Source organism: Neofelis nebulosa, chromosome 1 (assembly GCF_028018385.1).
Source record: "Neofelis nebulosa isolate mNeoNeb1 chromosome 1, mNeoNeb1.pri, whole genome shotgun sequence".
Taxonomy (NCBI): domain Eukaryota; kingdom Metazoa; phylum Chordata; class Mammalia; order Carnivora; family Felidae; genus Neofelis; species Neofelis nebulosa.
Genome location: NC_080782.1, coordinates 70,969,870 through 70,991,768, shown reverse-complemented (window position 1 = coordinate 70,991,768; position 21,899 = coordinate 70,969,870). Strand labels below are relative to the sequence as shown.

Genomic DNA, 21,899 nt, shown 5'->3' with positions numbered 1-21,899 from the left:
GTGCCCCCAATCCTTTCTTCCTTTTAAATTTTCTGTTTCTGTTTCCCTTTTTTATTAATGACTAAGACTCTCAGACTGTCCAAGAGTACTACTTGTGATTACTGAAATAGTCTTTTCTTCACTGTCCAGTAAGGTTGCCTGCCACTAGCCACATGTGTCTGTTTAGCACTTGAAATATGATTAATGCAACCAAGAAACTGAAATTTTACTTTAATTTACTTTACATTAAATTACATGTGGCTACTGCTTTGGACATCACCACCTTAGATGTATGAATGTTTAGTGTGTTTGTATAAAGTGAGTATAATGTATTGACTAATAATGAGGAAACTGATCATTCTAGGTTGAAAACCTTAGCAGAAGAACTTATGCAGACACAGCAGATGCTTTTAAACAAGGAAGAGGCTGTCCTGGAGCTAGAGAAGAGAATTGAAGAATCTTCTAAGTCCTACGAAAAGAAGTCTGAGTACGTAAAACAAAAATAATTTGAAGGAAGAAAACTTAACTGATGTAATTTTACAGAACGCTTCAGTTACATGGTATTATGAACATAAAATTTCTAGAAGCTGACATTTCATTTTAAGTACAAAACTTTGTATAACTGAGTTACTTTATAGGACTCTGGAAAAATGATTCTGGGTTTTGTCAATGTAGTGTCCTGATCAGATGTCTCAATATTTTAACAATTTGAACTATTTTCTGAAAAATCCTGTTAAAAGTTGTCTTTATTCCTCTCATCAGTGTCCACCAGATTCACTGTGAATTCCTTGTTCAGAAAGTGGCAGGTCAATGTTCTCTAGAAATTGGCTTCCCCTGTGTTAGAAGGAAATAAACAAACTTATTAGAAAATAGCAATCTGCTTCACTTACGAAAATCCTTCTGAGACTTAGTATGCTGTTTTGTTACTGTTGTTTCTTGCTGATTTCTGGATCTGTAAATATCTTCCTGGATCCTCTTTACTTGTCTGTGGATACTGTTGTTTTCACTGATTTCAATAATTACGTTTTCTACCGTTTTAAAGTTTAAATTTTGATCTATAACTTAAAATTTATAATCTGGCTTTGGTTATTGCTTGCATCTCCAACAGGTGTTACTGGTATGGTTTCTCTACTCTCTACTCCTGACTAGAGTATATACATTTCTTGCTATCATACTCTCATAACTGGGTTGGCTTATCAAGATTCTCAAGGAAATTATGATGTGTTGAATTTCTCTGGTCTATACTTGCACTTTCTACATAACTTCTAAAATATTCTCCACTTCTTTCAAGTTTCTGATCCTCTTATCTCCACCCATCATTGTCAGCAGTTGGATATCTTCTCCATTACAGAAAAAAATTAGAATCATCAGGTGGCAACTCCCTTATTTTCTGTGACTAGATATCCATATCTGCTGCATTTGTACCTATTCTCTGTGCTTACTTCCATAGAGGAACTGTTCCTTTTCTCAAGTCTATTTCTTGTACCTCTTTTTGTATCATGTCTTCTCATACTTTCTCAGAAATTTTACATCATTTTTTATATTAGATTTACCTTTTCTTCTCAATTGGATCCAATTTTTGTTTATTTTTTTTAAATTTTGTTTATTTATTTAGAGAGAGAGTTCATGTGTGCGCATGTATGGGGAGGGGCAGAGAGAGAGGGAAAGAAAGAATCCCAGGCAGGCTCTGTGCTGTTAGCACTTGAACCCCACAAACCATGACCTGAGCCGAAACCAAGAGTTGGACACTTAACTGACTGAGCCACCCAGGTGCCCAGTGCTCATTTGTTAAATATTCTCAAGTGTTGATTCTTAAAACAATTTCTACATCTCTGCCCACCCCAGATAACCCTTCTATATTTTCCCCCAACTGCCTTTGCCTATTGTTTTCTTAGTCATACTTGTTCTCCGAGTGATTATATTCACTCATTCTTCACTCATTTCTTCAATTCCTACTTAGTTCTCAACCCATATATATCTAGCTTCTTCCTCGTCACCACTGAAATAGGTATCTGTAAGATCTCCAATGACTTCTACATTGCTAAATTTAACAAGTATCTTACTTGATATCCTCTCAGTATCTGATTTTGTTGACTACATGTTCTTTTTTTTCTTTTGGTGTTTTGGACCAGATCTTTTGCTTCTCTTTGTGGCTACTCCTTTATAAACTCATTCTCCTTCACTAAGCCAGTCTATTTTGGAGTTACTCAAGGAATGGCCTTAGGCTACATTCACTCCCTAGATGGTTTCCTGATGATGACCCACATTTATTACTCTTGCTCAGATTTTTCCTCTGAACTCAATGTCCATGTAGTCAACTGCCTACTTGACATAACTCCTTGGATGTCTTAGCAGTAAATTTCCCATGTCTAAGGTTGAATTAACAGTCTCAACACAGAGATGCCTGGGAGGCTCAGTCAGTTGAGTGTCTGATTCTTGATTTTGGCTCAGGTCATGATCCTAGGGTGGTGGGATTGAGCCCCATGTCTGGCTCCATGTTGAGCATGGAGCCTCCTTGAGATCCTCTCTCCCTCTCTCTCTCTCTCTCTCTCTATCTATCTCTGTCTCTATGTCTTTCTCCTTCTGCACCCCCCCCACTTGTGCTCTCTGTCTCTCTCTAAAACAAAAAAAGACAAAACAAAACAAAACAAAAATTCATATATAAAAAAAATTTCAATACAGCCCAACCCAATACAACCTAGTTCACTCTTAGTATTCCTTATTTCAGTGAATGGCAACATAATCTATTTTATTATACACCTTAGAATATTAGGGGCCTACCTCTCCCACTTATACTATAGCTCTTATTCCAACTTGTTATTAAATATTATATTAGAATCAGTGAGCTTTTTAAAGATGAGAACAGGAAAATTTGAGTTTTCTGGGCATTCCTTTAATATGTCTGGAAAATTTTAGTATTGTGTTAATAGAAGATTCTATTTGGGTTGTAAAAACAAAATGTATCAAACATTACCCATATAAAATTCAAAAAAAGAATTATATTTTGCTTTTCTGTCTTTGGGAATAATCTCTTCATTTGTTTACAGATAACCAAGTGGTTCTATTTTTTATGGTTTTGTAAATACACACATTGTAAATGACTCCTGTTTTAAAATTTAGTAGGTATAGAGAAAGACCATAAGATGGCTGACCCTCTCATTAGCATGTCTACGTTGTTGAAAGAGACAATCTTTAAGGGGTTGTCTTAATCTAGAAATTGTGAGATTCTTTGATTTTTGTTGTTTTCGTGACTCAAATCTTTGACTCTCTTTTCATCTACATAATGAATGTGATCCACTCTCTTACACCTATTTATATTTATCAGGAGATGATAATGGGAGTATAAGGAAAGGAGGCTTAAAGAGTGGTGGATATCTGGGAAATAGCATTTCCTGAGTTCTTACTCTGTTCCACATGTTATGCCAGATGTTTTATATATATTACCACACTGAATGTTAGCTTCACTACTCCTTTTGTGTATTTGCCTGTATTTTCCCTTTAAGACTTAGAGAATTAAAAAATATTATAATTACATATCTAGTCAGTGGTAGAAAACACATGAGTTCTTGACTGTACAGCATCTGTCTTTTTGATCACAGCATCTGCTGGATCTTATTATTTTAATAGTGTTCTTATAAGGGTAAGTTAGAAGAGATAAGTATGTCAGACAATTCAGGGGATGAGTTCTGTTTAGCTCTTTGTTTTCATGGAGTTGTCATTATCAGCTTCATAGCATAATCTTGAAAATGTTAAGCACATTTATATAACTAAGCAATCATTATGAAATTTCATTAATTTAGGTATTAGTAGGGTTGAAGTTTGTCTTTGATTTATATGTTAAAATATTTTGCTGAACAGGGGTGCCTGGTGGCTCAGTCGGTTAAGCATTTGACTCTTTGATTTTGGCTCAGGTCATGATCTCACTATTCATGAGTTTGAGATTCTCTGTCTCCCTTTCTCTCTGCCCCTTCTCTGTGCTCTGTCTCAAAAATATAAATAAATAAACTTATTTATTTATTTATTTTTGCTTAGCAAATAACCTGAAAGGGGTTCTAGTGGAAATATTTGCATTTCAGTTTCTTAATAATTCATAAACATTTCCTTCATATATGTGTGTAAATCTACATATATATTTAAATATACTTAATATAATTAAAAGCAATTTCAATCTAGTTTTAGAAATAGATTTACAATAATTTTTACTCTGCAATACTTTTTTAGCTTCATATGCTGTTAATTGGAAGTATTAAAAACAATAAGACAGAACCACAGTTCTTCACAAATACTAAAAATATCCTATAAGTTAGATATTTACACTTTTAAATTATTGCAGTTATACTGAAATTTTACCTAACAGAAAGCATTATTCGTTCTATTGAAATAATAAGGAACTAAAGTTAAAACCTTTAAATTTGAGTTTAACATAAATGTCTCTAAAACATTTTATAGTAACAGTGGAAAAAATAAATTATATGAGAAATGATTTGATAGCTTTCATTCCTATAATTGAATAATATATAGTGAAAAATAAACTTAAAGAATGGTTTTTATGTGACATTAAATTCACACTAACAAGAGTAGAGTTTTACCTTATATAAATAATGCAGGTCTCAACTGAAATGTAGCTATTGTAGAATTATATTTTAGAAAATAGAGTAAAAGGAATAAAACCAACCACTTGAAATGGTATAATTTTAATACAACACAAAGTGTCACTGTAGTATACATAACTTTACTCATTACTTCTAAAGCATATTTATTCAAATGAAAGTAATATCAATCTTCTCCTGATTTATGACCCTTGACTACTGTATTAGAAAATAGTTTATGGGAAAATACATCATGCATATGTCATTTATGACTCAGGGGCATAAAGAGCAAGTAATATTACTACTGGTTTTAATGCTTGGCTTAATTTCCAAAAAGTGAATGATTATTTGATTTTGTGTTCTTTTGTACTATTATCACTTAATAGTTAAAAATACTTTATATGTTATAAAGTCATAACTATTACAGCCTTTCAGAATCTTTTTTTTTTAATTTTTAAAAATGTTTCTTATTTACTTTTGAGAGTGCATGTGCAAGAGAGAGACAGACTCTGAAGCAGGCTCCAGGCTCTGAGTTGTCAGCACAGAGCCCAATGTGGGGCTTGAATCCATGAACCATGAGATCATGATCTGAGCCAAAGTCAGACGCTTAACTGACTGAGACACCTAGGTGCCCCAAAGCCATGCAGAATCTTAAGAGATTATTTGTTTCAACCTCCTTGTCTTTCAAATTATGTAACATCTGAGGCCCAGAAATTTTAAGAGACTTGCAAAATGTCACATCGACCTTACAGTTCAGGTAAGACTTAAGTTATCTAGAGTATTATAGAGTGTGCAAATTCAGGGACCTTTTATTTTTGTCTCCAGATTTAAAAATTATGTATATTACAAAGTTGTCCTACCTAAATAGACAATACATTCAATAACATTTATTGCATGTCTGCTAGGTGCTATGAATACAATGAAGGGTAAGATATTTATTGTCCCATGTTTTATGAAGCTTACACTTTTGTGGAGTAGACTAATATGAACAAGAAATTAACATTATGATAATTGCTATAAAATAAGGAGTTCAGATAAAAGAATAATAGAGGAACACCTACTTAAGATAGGTACTCTGGGGTCTCCCAGAAATTGGCATTTTTACTAGCTGTGAAGGACAGAAGTTGCCCCCCCCCCCCCCCCCACCGTGTGACAAATGCATGGAAAGAGTAGTCAGAGATAGGGAGTAAGTTGCACATGTAAAGGTTCTGATCTCATCTAGGTTTTAAATTTATTTATGGTTTCCTATTGTGTTATACAGTCATTTATTTTCTATAATTTTTTTCTTATAATATGTATAACTTGTTTGCTCACTGGTGTTATAAGCATAAAAATCATTAATATTGTCTAGTATAGTGATTACAGTAATACTTTTAAAAAAGTAACTATTGAACAAAAGCAAGATGTTAATGTATGTGAAACTATATCATTATACATAAAGCTCAATGAGATTAATTGGAAATAGCTAATGTTGCTTATTAATTTCATGACCAGACATGTTGATTGAAGACAGTTAGGACTAGGGATGCCTGGGTGGCTCAGTCGGTTAAGCATCTGACTTTGGCTCAGGTCATGATCTGGCATTTCATGAGTTTAGGCCCCGCATCGGGCTCTGTGCTGACAGCTCATAGCCTGGAGCCTGCTTCGGATTCTGTGTCTCCCCCTCTCTCTGCCCCTCCCCTGCTTGTGCTCTCTCTCTGTCTCTCAAAAAATGAATAAATGTTTAAAAAAAAAAAATTAAAGAAAAAAGTTAGGACTACAGCCATACTATACAGCATCTACCTCCCCACCAAATCTCATTGTTTTTCCAAACCACTAAACTAAAACCCAGAAATTTATATTTTAACCCTAATTTTTGGTATTAGCATAGTGTCTCAGAATGACTAAGTGATTGCCAATATGATACAATATAATTATTTGGAACTCCTGAGAGGAGAATAAAAAAGGCCTATCAGATTATTTAAGATTATTTAAGAACCCAAGGCATATGAGATGATAAAAACCTCACCTACCAGAGGAAGCATGATGCAGCAGCACTGATATACATTTTAATTAAAGTTTTTATTTTCATATAATTACAGATTGACCTATAGTTGTAAGAATCAATACAGAGAGATCCCATGTACCCTATGCTCACATCTCCCCTATGCTCACATCTCCCCATCTTGCAAAACTATAATATAATATTATAATCCAGATATTGACATTGATACAGTAATGGAACAGAACATTTTCATCATTGCAAGGATCGTTCGTACTGCATTTTTATAGCCACACTGCCTTCCATCTCACACCCTTTTTTTAACTCCTGGCAACTGTCTTCCATTTCTACAATTTTGTCTTTTCAAGAATGTTATATAAATGGAATCACATTGTATGTGACCTTTTGAGATTGGCTTTTTATATTCATCATAATTCATCCAGGCACTTTCATTCCTTTTCATTGTTAAGTAGTATTCCATGGTGTGTATGTTAGTTTTCTAGGGCTCCCATTACAAAGTACCGCATACTTGGTGGCTTAAACAAATTTATTCTTTCATATTCTTAAATGAAGTGTTGGCAGGCTGGTTTCTTCTGATGGCTTTGAGGGAGAATCTGTTCTTTGCCTCCCTCCTAGCTTCCCTAATAGCTGGCAAACCTAGGCATTCCTTGGTTTATAGAAGCATCACTTCAATCTGCCTCCATCTCCCGGTGGTATTCTGGGTACTCTTCTCAGTATCCAGATTTTCTTCTTCTTACAAGGACACCAGTGATAAGAATTAAAGGCCCAAATCCACTCCAATATAACCTCATCTTAATTAATTACATCTGCGACAACCCTATTTCCAAATAAGATCACATTTTGAGGTTCTTAGAGGACACAATTCAACTCATTTGTCTAATCATTCACCCTTTGAAGAACATCTGATTTGTTTCCAGGCTTTGACTATTACAAATAATGATGCTTCAGACATTCATGTACAGCTTTTTTTGTGAATGTAAGTTTTAATTTTTCTGTTTTCCTACTAGCAGTGTATGCGTGATCATTTTCTCCTCATCCTTGGCAGCATTTGATGTGGGTCATCTTATTGTATTTGAGCCATTCTAATAGATGTGTACTGATACCTCATTTTTTTTTATATTGAGACTTTATTTTTTAGAGTAGTTTAACTTTCATAGCAAAATTGAGGGGAAGGTTCAGAGATTTTCCATATATCCTTGACCCTACACATGCATATCTTCCCCCGTTTTCAATACCTCTCCAGAGTGTTATATTTGTTACAATTGATGAACCTACAGTGACACATCATTATCACCCAAAGTCCTTAATTTAAATTACATTTCACTCCTGTCAGTTTGAACAATGTGTAATGACATGTATCCATCATTATGGTATCATACAGCATAATTTTTGCCAGAAAGCCTCTGTGCTCCAGTTATTTATCCCCCTGCCCCAATTCTCAGCTGTTGTCAACTGCTGATCTTTTTATTGTCGCCATAATTTTTGCCTTTTCCAGAATGTCATATATTTAGAATCAGACATTATGTAGCCTTTTCAGATTGGCTTCTTTCACTTAGTAATATGCAGTTAAGTTTCCTCCATGTCTTTTTTGTAGCTTGGTAGCTCATTTGAGTGCTGAATAATATCCCATTGTCTGGATGAATCACAGTTTATTTATCCATTCACCTACTAAAGGATATCTTGGTTGCTTCCAAGTTTAGGCAGTTATGAATAAAGCTGCTCTATGTACATCTGTGTGCAGGCTTTTGTGTGGATGCAAAATTTTAATTCCTTTGAGTAAATAAAGGAGTGTGACGCTTGATCATATGGTAGGAGTATTTTTACTTTTGTAAGTAACTGCCAAACCATCTTTTCGAGTAGCTGCACCATTTTGTATTCCTACCAGTAATGAATGAGAGCTTCTATTGTTCCACATCCTTGTCAGCATTTGATGTTGTCTGTGTTTTAGAGTTTGGTCATCTCATCACTGGATAGAGGTATCTCATTGTTGTTTTAATTTGCATGTCACTGAGGACACGTGGTGTGGGGCATCTTTTCATATACTTATTTTCCATGAGCATATCTTCTTTGGTGAGGTGTCTGTTAAATCTTTGACCTGTTTTTTAAATCAGGTTGTTTGTTTTCTTATTGTTGACATTTAAGAGATCTTTGTGTATTTTGAATAATAGTCTTTTATCAGACGTATGTGTTTCCTATGTTCTCTCCCTGTCTATGGCTTATCTTACTGTTCTCCTGACATTGTCTTTCACAGAGCAAAAGTTTTTAATTTTCATAAACTGTAGTTTATCAATTATTTCTTTCACAGGTTGTGCCTTTGATGTTTTATCTAAAAAAAAATGCTCTCACCAGACCAATGTCATCTATGTTTTCTCCTATGTATCCTCTAGGAGTTTTGTAGTTTATGTTTTACTTTTATGTCTGATCTGTTTTGAGTTAATTTTTATGAATGATATAAGGTCTGTTTTTGATTCATTTCTTGCATATGGATGACCACTTGTGCAGCACCATTTGTTGAAAATACTAACTTTTCTCCTTTATGTTTATCATTTTGGAAGACCCTATTTATTATTCAGGGTAAAGTAAAGGTGAAATAGTTTAGTATAGAGATTATAAATGCCATGAGAAGTCATGTTTAAAAAGAGCCTTTTCTCTAAACTTTATATGTGGTTTAAAATTTTTTAATTCATTATTTTTATTGAAGTATAGTTGACATACAACATTGTTAGTTTCATGTGTACAACATTGTGATTCGACATTTGTTTACATTACAAAATGGTCACTATGATAAATCTAGTTACTATCACCATATAAAGTTATTACAATACTATTGACTGTATTTCCTCTGCTGTACTTTACCTCTATGACTTACTTGTTTTATAACTGGAAGTTTGTACCTCTTAACTTCCTTTGCATATTTTTCCTGTCCTCCTATCCCCTCCCCTCTGTAACCACCAGTTTTCTCTCTGCATTTATGAGTTCATTTCTGTTTCTGTTCTGATTTGTTTTTTAGACTCTACATATAAGTGAAGTCATACGGTGTTTGCTTTTCTCTGCCTGACTTATTTTACTTAGCATAATACCCTCTAGGTCCATCCATGTTGTCACAAATGGCAAGATTTCAGGCACCTGGGTGGCTCAGTCGGTTGCGCATCTGACTCTTGATTTCTGCTCAGGTCATGATCCCAGGGTCATGGGATTGAGCCCTGCATAGGGCTCCACCGTGAGCATGGAGCGCTCTCTCTCTCTCTCTCTCTCTCTCTCTCTCTCTCTCTCTCTCTCTCTCCCCCCACTCATATGGTAGCTATTTCTCTCTGTTAAAAAGTCAAGTTTCATTCTTTTTTTATGGCTGAGTATATGTCTCATTATGTAGATGTATATTTATATATATATATATTTTATAAATTTATATATATATATTTATATATATTTGGATAATATATATCCACACAACACCACATCGTCTTTATCCATTGATTATTGATGGACACTTAGGGTGCTTCCATATCTTGGCTATTATAAATGCTGCAGTGAAAATGCGGTGTGTGTATCTTTTTGAATTATTGTTTTTGTTTTCTTTGGGTAAATATCCAGATTTGGAATTGCTGGATTGTCTGATATTTCTATTCTTTTTTTTTTATTTCAACTTTCTGTAATGGTTTAATCCCTTAAAAATTTTATTTAGTATTTAATGAAGCTAAAACTAATTTATGTGATACAGTCATTTTCTGGTTGAAAAATACTTCTTTTTTTTTTTTTTTTTTTGGGACAGAGAGAGACAGAGCATGAACGGGGGAGGGACAGAGAGAGAGGGAGACACAGAATCGGAAACAGGCTCCAGGCTCTGAGCCATCAGCCCAGAGCCTGACGCGGGGCTCGAACTCACGGACCGTGAGATCGTGACCTGGCTGAAGTCGGACGCTTAACCGACTGCGCCACCCAGGCGCCCCTTGAAAAATACTTCTAACTCTTTAATATTTTTCTCTTAAGTCTATATCCTAGTTGTTACTGGCTATGCATACTATACAACCATATAATGTTTCTTATATTTCAGCCATTAAAAAAAAATTATTTTAGGTAGAGACAGAGAACAAGGAGGGGAGAGGAGCAGAAGGAGAGAGAATCTTAAGCAGGATCCATGCTCAGCACAGAGCCTGAGGTAGGGCTTGGTCCCAGGACCCTGGGATCATGACCTGAGCTGAAATCAGCAGTCGAACACCCAGGGCAACTGGGTGGCTCAGTCAGTTAAGCGGGCCGACTCTTGATTTCAGTTCAGCTCATGATCTCGTGGTTCGCAGTTCAAGCCCCACATCAGGCTCTGTGCTGACATTGCAGAGACTGCTTGGGATTCTCCCTCTTCTTCCACCTCTGCCCCTAACCTGCTGTCTCTCTCTCAATAAATAAATAAATAAATAAATAAATAAATAAATAAATACACAAACAACAACAAAAAACGGGTGGTGCCCCTAGTTTAGTCATTTAAAATGGACCAAAAACAGGTATCATCTCTCTTAGGGTTTGTGTTAGTTTTCTATTCCTGCTGTAATAAATTGCCACAAACTTGGTAATTTAAAACAACACAAATTTATTCTCTTATATTTCTGGAGATCAGATGTTGGAAATGAGTCTTGTGGGCCTAAAAGCAAGTTGTTGATGGGGCTGATTTCTTCTGCAGGCTCTTGGGGAGAATCCACTTTTCTGTTTATCCAGCTTCTAGAGACTTTCCTTATTCCTTGGCTCTTGGCTCCACATCACAGTGCCTTTTCTTCCCCCCCCCCCCTTTTTGTTTTTTGGTCACATTGTCTTCTCTGACATTGTCCCTTTTACTTCTCTCTTATCAGATGCTTATGTTTATATTGGGCTCACCTGGATAATCTAAAATAACTTCCCCATTCCACCATCCTTAACTTACAAAACTCCCTTTTGCTACTATATAAGGTAACATATTCCTAGCTTCTGGGGAGAAGGGTGTAGTCGTTTTTGGGGGCCTGCTATACAATTGAAGAGATATTCAAATGTAGGTGTTTTGCTCCCATAAATGTATTTCTTTGAATTTTTTGTCCTAATATTCTATTCATATTTACTATTTTGTAATTATCGCTCCTTATTAGTCATTTCATATTTTATTTTTGAAGTTTATTTTCATTCCTTTAATTATTATTATTTTTTTATTTTGCATTTTTCCCTATTGGTCTTTAGGAACTTGATTTACAGAAGGTTAATGGTAGTAGTAATGGTTTTAGAGCATTATTATTTTCAAGTATAATTTCCTATTAATTGGTATACTTTTGTGAAATCATTCACCCTCTTTTTTGGACTCATTCTGGAGATACATAAATACATGTTTTTACCATGTTACTTGGTACATTTTAAATTGTGCCCTATCCTTTTGTCATGTGATTCTTTTGGTGGTGAGGAGATACAAACAAGGAACCTTCAAGAAGCTTTAAGTTCATGTGGGTGTAATTTTTTCCAGAACTCAGTCCTTATGAATTTGTGTTCAAAAAAGTGGCCTTTAAAAATGAACTTTCTCTGAAGAGATTCACAGAGAAAAAGATCTATAACCAATTTATTATGAAAAAAGGACTTACTACTTAATATGCAAACCAGAAGGAATTTATCAGGAAAATCTGTGTGGATTTAGAACGCAGTTCACGGATTGTTGAATGATGATGATATAAATGATAATTGCTACTTACTGAATTCTTACTTGATGGGAGGCACTATGCTAACAAGTTTTTTAAATATTATCTCATTGTATTCAGAACAACCCTGACAATTTGGTATTATTATCAATTTTTCCCATGCTAAAACTGAAGATGAGAAAATCAACATGATTAAGCCATTACATTGAATCTGTTCTCATTTGATATAATTATACTCTTACCATTATGCCATGATGATTTTACTTGGGAGGTAGTAATGAGCTCTGACAGTATGGTATATCCTTCTTCATTACTTTGGCCATGAACTCCACTGGTTAGGGGGATTTGTCTTTTGAACATTGCTAGGTTTCTGTTATAAATAATCTTGGGCTGCCTGTGTGTCTCATTTAAGCATCTGACTCTTGATTTCAGCTCAGGTCATTATCTCATGGTTCATGAGATTGAACCCTGCATCAGGCTCAGTGCTGACAGCGCAGAGCCTGCTTGAATTCTCTCCCCCTCTTTCTCTCGCCCTGCTCACCTTCTCTCTCAAAATAAATAAACATTGAACAAAAACTTTTCTCATTTGTTCTTTTCCCAAATTTCACTCAATTCTCCACCTGAGTTCGCTTTTTGTCAGTTTCACCTGAAACTCATTGCAATATAATGAGGAGATTTTAGCTCTCCTAATAGCATTCCCTGAGGTTGTACCCTGCTCAATTTGATTGAAATTGAGTTTTCAAAATATCGATCAACATTGTGTGTATAAACAGATCTCTCTTAGTGGGCATTTCTTCTGCCTATGATTACTTATTCAATTAGTATCGATCCATATAAATTCCGATTTAAGAAAGTAACATTTTCTGATCTTATTGTCCAGTTTCGAAGTTTTCCCTTATTGACAGTCTGTTGTCATTTACATATTAATTACCTATTTTCAATGGTACATGGCACAGTTCTTTAAGATATTAGTATACTATATATGACAGTGTTTCTAGAGGTGTTTGTTCTCCACCACCACTCCCTGTTTTCTTGTGGCTTTAATGTGGGTGAATTAGTTTGAAATTCCCTTTGGGGCAGATTTCAAGGTATAAAAGGTCACAGAAAGGCAACATGTGGCCTATGTAGTTCTGTAAAGAATTGGGGAAGTATATTATATTTATAGTGATGTATTGGAAAGATCTGGGGACTTATGTTATGCTCATTTCCTCAGTGACAGCTCAGTCCTCAGTCCTCATCAGAACAGCTTTCTTCAACTCTTAAAACACACCCCTCACAAAATAAACACAGCTTCTTCCCAGGTTGTCACTTTGATTTAGTTTATTTTACCTGAGGCACAGATCTGACTTCAGCTATATTCCATTTGAGATTTGAAGTAAATTGAGATTCTGCTTTAGTCATATTAATTCATTTTAGGCCCTACACTTCTCAACCTAAGTGTCTGTACTCTGTGAGGTAGATGGCTTAGTTGTAAAGTAAAATGAACATCATACATTATAATATATTTCAAAGCATCTTGAATTTGTTTTTTGCTTCCAAATATTTTCTTCCATTTTGCTAATGCTAACATTTAGTAACTATCGTGATGATGCAAAAGCTGTTTGGTTTTATCATTCTAATGATTCTGAAGGACTGTTATAAAGGTGAAAATGAAAGGAAGCAGAAGCATAATACATGTATAGTTTCCTTGAAAGGCTCTGTTTCTTAAAGAAGTTGAACTAATTTATATTTAATGTGTTCTTTTTCAGTATTGTGCTTCTGCTAAGCCAGAAACAGTCACTTGAAGAGCTGAAACAGTCAGTCCAGCAGTTGAGATGCACTGAGGCAAAGTTTACAGCACAGAAAGAATTACTAGAACAAAAAGTACAAGAAAACGATGGGAAAGAGCCACCTCCAGTAGTAAATTATGAAGAAGATGCACGATCAGTTACATCTATGGTAAGCCGAAGAGTAATCAAATGAGAAACTTGAAAGAGAAGTATCTAGGTAATAAATGAATATAAAAATTAATTATTTTGCTATGACAAATTGTTTTTCTTGTTAATATGCAGGCCCTGTTAAACTTGTTTGTAAATGCAAAATAGATTTGTCAGTCATGTCAGGTCACCTGGAGAACATTTTTGGGAACCACCTGTAGAGTCAGAGGAAAAGCTCTTCTCTGGCCTTTAAAACTGAATACAAAGACTGCACATGTTTTTATTCCTGGAAGACAGAAGGTAGAGTGTTATTACTAAGATAGAAGTAAGAAATAAGGAGAAAGCTATTTATTATTTTTTTCTTCTTAAGAACAGTAAAATCTTATTTGTCTGAGATTGATGATATGTTTATTATTTTCACAACACATTTGATTTTGTTTAAAAATAGATTTTTTTTACTTATATTCTTAAACTACAGTAAACACATTCAAACCCACCAACTAGAAATTCAACTGCATTTTATATTTTCATGACCTGTTTAAGAATGCCTAGTATAAATACTTTCCCTCCCCTTCTCTCCCTTCCTGCCTCCCTCCCTCTCTTCTTTCCTTTTTTTCCTTCTTCCTTTCCATCTTAGGTTGGTGGTTCTCATCAAGAGGACAGTTTTGCCCTCCAGGGGACATCTGGCAATGTCTCCAGATATTTTTGGTTGTTACAGTTAGTGGTATCTGATGGGTAGAGGCCACTGATGCCTCTAAACATCCTATAATGCACAAGACAACCTTTGCCTTCATATTCCAAACAAAAAAGTATCCAACTCAAAATATCAGTAGTGCCCAGGCTAAAAAAGCCTGAGGTATGTCCTTGGCTTTTTCTGTGAGTAGCTATATGTGGTCCATAAATAGAACTATCATAGTTGATGATTCTATAGCTGATATTTTAGTCATTTTTAGTTTATGTGGTTCTGAATAGTACAACTTGATTATTAAACATATTCAGATGTCTCTATTGAAAGAAAAGGCAGTATTTGAAAATGTGATAAATGAATATGAAATATTTAAATTATTATGATTGTTCCCATTTTTGTTATTAATTGAGCCATGTTAATCTGTAAGTTACATGACTCAAATTAATGGCAGTGTTAACCAATACACTTATGCTTCAGTAGTGAATGCTTTTGTGGAGGAGTGCCTTAAAGAACTGTACCACTAAGATGGGCCACAGATTATGTATTCATTAAAAAAAATTTTTTTTAGTGTTTATTTATTTTTGACAGAGAGACAGAGCATGAGCAAAGTGGGGGAGGGCGAAGAGAGAGAGGGAGACACAGAATCTGAAACAGGCTCCAGGCTCCGAGCTGTCAGCACAGAGTCCGGCATGGGGCTTGAACTCACGGACAGTGAGATCATGACCTGAGCCGAAGTCAGATGCTCAACCGACTGAGCCACCCAGGCGCCTTGATTGTGTATACTTATACATGTGATTAAAATGTATAATCAGAGTTAGGATTGTATAGTCAGGTTCTTAGAGATGTTGATGTTTATTTTGGCTCTATAATTCAATTACAGTGAAAGCCCATCTATTTATTTACAGAAATCTAAAAAAAAATTGTGGAGGCAGAAAACATAATCATCTCTGTCAGGAGAAGCCATATTAATGTCTTTTTTTTAAAACTAGGTCTAATTTTGGCCAAAATTCCAAGGAGAGAATGATAAATATTAAGTACTGTGCAGAAATTCTCTATTGTCTGGGCATAAGTATGTTTCATTTATTCATTTGAGCAATATTTATTGAGTCAAGCACATTTCTAGATGGCTTAAGATACATCAGTGAATAAAACTAATTTAAAAAACCTCTCTTAGAGGTCACATTCTGTAGTGAGTGGCAGTTAATAAATGAGTAATAAATTATATACTATTTTGGAAGATGCTAAATGCCAAGAAATAGAAACAGAGCAGGGTAGAGGGTTGGGGGTCTAGAAGTTGGGACACAATTTTAAATCCAAGTCAGAATAACCATCACTGGGTAGTTGACATTTGAACAAAGACTGGAGACAGGGAGCTACTACACCCCTTCATTTCTGGGGAAAGAGCATTTCAGTCAGAGGGTGCACCTGTTGCAAAGGCTATAATGCAGGAGCATGTTGGACTATTCAAGGTATGATTAAGGAAGTCTGAGTGGAGGGGAAGGTGAGAGTATGGGGAATGAGATTAGAGAAGTATTGGGGAATAGACCTTGGGGCTTTGTGGACCATAATTAAGGCTTATGACTTTTCTCTGAGTGAAATGGGAAGCCACTAGGGTGGAGAGTAATAACAGAGGAATGACATGCTCTGACTTTTTATTTAGATGGATTGCTGCAGCAACTATGTTGAGAATTTACTTAAGGGAATAAGGATGGAAGAATGAGATTATTGCAGTAACCCACATTATAGAAGATCATGGTTTGGGCAAGGATGGTAGCATGGGAAGTAGCAAGACGTGTTTAGCTTCTGGATACATTCTGAAGGTTGAGCCCAGGAGACTTCCTATGGATTAAATGTGAGTTATGAGAGAGAATAGTCAACGATGATTTTAAGGTTTTTAGCAGGAGAACTACAGGAATACAATTTGTTTCGAGTGAATGGAAAGATATACCTAAGTAGCTATGATGAGGCAGAGCAAGATTTCAGTTTGTCTTTCTAAAAAAACAAGTCATTGTCAAAATTTGGTATTTGGGCCTTGTGTTCAGGAGTGCGATTTGGATTGGAGATATAAATTTGAGAGTCTAGGTATCACATGGTATTTAAAATCATTTGACTAGGGATGCCTGGGTGGCTCAGTTGGTTAAGCATCCGACTTTGGCTCAGGTCATGATCTCACAGCTGGTGAGTTTGAGCCCTGCATGGGGCTCTGTGCTGAGAGCTCAGAGCCTGGAGTCTGCTTCAGATTCTGTGACTCCTTTACTATCCTATATGATAATAAGTATTATCCTATATGTATCAGGACCCTTTCTTGATTCTTAATAACTATGTGTATTGTATATGCATTCTTTCAGAGGAACTTCTGAAGTTTTTTCTTTTACTTGGGTTTTGAAAATCTTAGCTAGTAAATCTTTTGTTCTCTGAGTAGTTTATAATATTTCCTTGTCTCCATGTGGGTGATTCTGTATCTCCCTCTCTCTCTCTGCCCCTCTCTTGCTCACGCTCTGCCTCTCTCTCTCTCTCTCTCTCTCTCAAAAATAAGTAAACATTAAAAAAAATAATAAAATCATTTGACTGTAGGCAGTCACCAAGTGAGAGAGAATAGAGAAGAAAAGAGAATCAAGGACTGAACTCTGGGGCACTTCAAGTTAGGTGGTCTAGAAAAGGAAGACCTGGTGGGAGACTAAGGAGTGACCAGTGAGGTAGTAGAAAATCAAGGTAATTTGGTGTCCTTCAAGTATTCCAAGGAGAAATGAGTTCCAGAATTTGGGACATGCTGGATTAAGGCAAAAGAAACCTTTGTACTAACTGCAGGTTTTTTGGAACTTTTAATATCCATTGCCTATGAAGGGAAGTATAGCATGGGATGTAGTGTCTCTGAAAATATTGACCTAATTCCTTTTCAGAGAGTATCCTAAAGGGACCATAGTGCAATGGAATATACTTTGGGAAATACTGAATTAGAAGAGAAATCTGTTCTTTTCTGATTGGGTTGTTGACAGATTAAACGTGCTGCTGATAATTCTAAAGGCATTTTGAGTTGTCTAAATGTTCTCTAAACCCAAGGATTATTTTATTTTATTTTATTTTGTTTTATTTTATTTTATTTTATTTTATTTTATCCTTCAATTCTAGCTGTGCAGGAAAGAGGAATTTGCCTTTTGGAAAATATTAGGAAGGTGAACTCTTTTATGACTGTCCTTGGATACTGATGGAAATACCAGAATTTTCTAATCCCTGAGTATCATTAGCTGACTTTACTATTTTTAAAATTAATTAATTAATTAATTAAAAAGTATCACCTTTCTTCATGTTTGCTTTTAGTTGTCTAGATGTAAGAATGTAAGCTTTCAATCAGTATCTGTTGAGTTGAGGAAGTCTTTATTTTCACTCCAGAGTAATCTAGTTGTTTTACTTTATAATAGCATGTGCTATGCACCAAATATAATAATTTTTGTTGAATCTTTCTTATATGTCGGATATATCTAGAATTGATGGTACTATATAATGAGTTCTTACTTTTTAAATATGGTTAGCTATTCTGAAAGATAATTGCCTTTACTTTGATGTTTCTGAAATTGCACATTTTTAAGCTCTTTTGCTAGACTAATATGCAATATATATTTATCTTCTCTGCAAATCTTATTGAGTAAGTTCTGCTTAGTTGAACAGCACTATCAATAAAATCCTGTTTTGTTATATTTACAACCAACAAAATATATGGTTTGTTGACTAAATATTGTCTGTCATTATGACTCAGTAGTAGTCCATTTTACAGTACTGTCTGATATTTTCAATTTTATAGTTAAACACTGAAATGGACTGAATATCAGTTGAGGTTGACAGCATCATTGAAGCTTTTTCTGTTTTCATTATCAGGTACACTTTCTTTCTTTAAATGCAAATTCAAAGACTTGCTGATCAAATACATTGAGAAAAGTATGAGACAAAAAATCAGGAGACCCGAATTGAGCTTTGCCTCTGCTTTGTAACCACAGTCAGTTTCCTTAACATTTCTGAGTTTTCCTTTCTGTAAAATGAGGAAATGAATATTTATCCACCTTGCCTGATAAGATTTCTGACACTGAAATGAGATAATGTATATGAAGTGTTATTAAAACATGGGTTTTATTTCAGTTTTTTCTATAATATACCTTAGTTCACATGTAAATTAATTAGTAAATACTGAGTTATAATTTATAGAATTTTCTGTAGGATTATCTTATGTATTTCTTATTTATAAAGGCAAAGCCTTAATTAATTTCTCTGAGTACATGGTAGTACATGTACATGTACAAATAAAGGGGTCTTTGTGTCTCTTTTTTAGTTTCTCAGTTTTCTACCTCAGAGGTAACCTTCTAGAAGCATTGTATGCAAATGAAAACATAAATGTTCATTATATGCCCCCTGCTCTTACACAGATGGCAGTATATACAACAATATTGTTTTGTATCTTGCTTTTTAACCTAATATATTTTAGATATCATTTCATAATAGTGCATATACAGTTGCTTTTTTTTCATTTGTTCAAACAACAAATATTTATTGTCAGGTGTCCTATATCATTTTAGTTTGGAGGATGTAGTAGTGTACAAGATAAACACTTTTTTCTGTTCTCATGGACTTTCAACTCTAAGTGAGTATAAATAGTTAAATATATATATTAAATAGTAAATATATTAAATATTAAACATATAATTAAATATATATGTGAAGTGGTGCTAAGTTCTTTGGAGAAAAATAAAAAAACGATAGAAGAAAAAGGGTGATGGGATGTGTTTTTTTTTTCAATTTTTATTTATTTTTGAGAGAGAGAGCAGGAGAGGGGGAGAGAGAGAGGGAGACAGAGAATCCCAAGCAGGCTCTGTGCTGATAACAGTGAGCCCGATAGGGGACTCAAACTCACAAACCATGAGATTGTGACCTGAGCTGAAGTTGGCCACTTAATCAACCGAGTCACCCTGGCACCCCGGGAGGTGTTTTTGTTTTGTTTTGTTTTTTAAATTTTTTAATATTTATTTATTTTTGACAGAGAGAGAGACAGACAGACAGACAGAGCATGAGTTGGGTAGGGGCAGAGAGAGAGAGGGAGACACAGAATCTGAAGCAGGCTCCAAGCTCCAAGCTGTCAGCACAGAGCCCAATGTGGGGCTCGAAGTCACGGACCATGAGAGCATGACCTGAGCTGAACTTGGACTCTTAACTGACTGAGCCACCCAGGCACCCTGGGGAGTATTTTTATATATAGGGTTGTCAAGGAAGGCTTCATTATTAAAGTGTCATTTATGCAAAGATCTGAAAGAATTAAGGGAGCAAATGATGAGACTGCCTGAGATGAGAATATTCCAGAGCACAGTAAAAGAGAATAAATTAGAGATGGGGACAGAGGAGTAGACATATAGTCATGTAGATTATTGTAAAGACTTTGATGCTAACTGTTAGAGAAATTAGAAGCCATTGAAGATTCTCAGCAAAGGAATGACATGTTTACATGGTTTCCAGCCTTTTGTTATAATAAAGACAGCTTTGGTGAATAACAATGTCAGTTATAGATGTTGATTATTATGTTAATATTGAATTAATATATAAGTTTTGTAGATTAATAAGTTTTTGCTTCTAGATTTCCTATGGCATGAATTTTATCATGCTGAACTTTCAGTGGCTTCGTAGGCCATTAATATTATTAAGTTATCCTAGGATCTGATACCTAAAGTATATTTACAGCTATATATTATGCTTTGTGTTTATTTGGTGTATGTATTTCTAATACATAAAACAGAGAAGTTAAGAGATGATTGAGATGATGTTGCAAAAGCCTTGTTAACTTTTCCAAACGTTTTCCAAAAGTCAAGATTCGTTAACGTCACTAATCAGGGAAATGCCAGTCAAAACCACAATGAGGTATCATCACTTCTCACCTGTTAAAATGGCTATTACCAAAAAGTTGAGAAAGAACAAGTGTTGGTGAGGATGTGGAGAAAAAGGAACCCTTGTACACTGTTGGTGGGAATGCAAACTGGTTCAGCCACTGTGGAAAGCAGTATGGAGTTTCCTCAAAAAATTAAATATAGAACTTACCATATGATCCAGCAATTCCATTTCTGGGTATTTATCTGAAGGAAACAAAAATACTAACTTGAAAAGCTATCTCACCCCCATGTTCATAGCAGCATTATTCATAACAGCCAAGATATGGAAACAACCTGAGTGTCCCATCAGTGGATTAAATATAAAGAAGAGGTGGATATATACATACAATGGAATGTTGTTCATGATAAAAGAGAATGAAATCTTGCTTGATATCTTACTGATATCTTCAGTATCAGGTGGAAAAAAAACCCTTAAAATTTCAAAATGCTTTCAATTTATATTTTAACTATTTTCTGTGCTCATATGCATATGCAGTATATATATGGGCCAAATCAAGTAAATAGTAAAAGAAAAGTAACTTTTTCATTTATATGTATCTATATGTCTATATATGTGTTTATGCATAGCACAAACCAAATGAAAAAACTGCTTTTCATTTATATATACATATATTCATATGTGAAAAAATGTGTATATATATATTTCAAACTTACCTTTTAAATTGTGGCTTTCTTAATATTTTAGCATAAACTAATGGCCAGGGGTTAATTAGCCCTAAAAAGAAAAAAAAAAATAAAAGGAGAAAGTTAGGCAAGAATTAAATATCTACTATGATTAATATAAATCAGAAGGTTTAATCACCCAGAGTCATTCAGTCATTTGGGATTCATCAATTGTTTTTTGATTATTTAGTACATGAATATTATTTATGGGGTTTTTTGGAAGGGTGGGTCAAAGATAAAATGGACTTAGACCTTGCCATTGGCTTTGGTGGGGGAGATGGAACAGAAGTAACTGATTAATAATTAATTAAAAATTGACTGCATTTTTACTTTTATGTATCCATGCATTCAAACATTTCAAAAAATTTAGTTGCCTAGCAGTGCCTAGATATACACTTAGTAAATGATTATAGAGGAAATGAACAGGTACAAAATTTCAAAATAAAATTTGGCAGGTTATAATTGATGCCACTCAGTTAAAAAAATGGTTTAAATG

General features: G+C 34.7%; 1 protein-coding gene across 5 annotated transcripts in view; it reads left to right on the top strand.

Annotated features, from left to right (window-relative positions):
• The window catches only part of FER (FER tyrosine kinase), a 440,848-nt gene that overhangs the window by 113,124 nt on the left and 305,825 nt on the right, over positions 1-21,899 (top strand). For all 5 annotated transcript variants that reach the window (XR_009260552.1, XM_058725350.1, XM_058725344.1 and 2 more), the window contains 2 exons: positions 344-466; positions 13,961-14,150. Coding sequence is in view for 4 of the 5 variants with exons in the window: in XM_058725350.1 (XP_058581333.1) it covers positions 344-466; positions 13,961-14,150 (313 nt within the window). In the remaining variant the exon portion in view is untranslated. The remainder of the gene's footprint in view (positions 1-343; positions 467-13,960; positions 14,151-21,899) is intronic.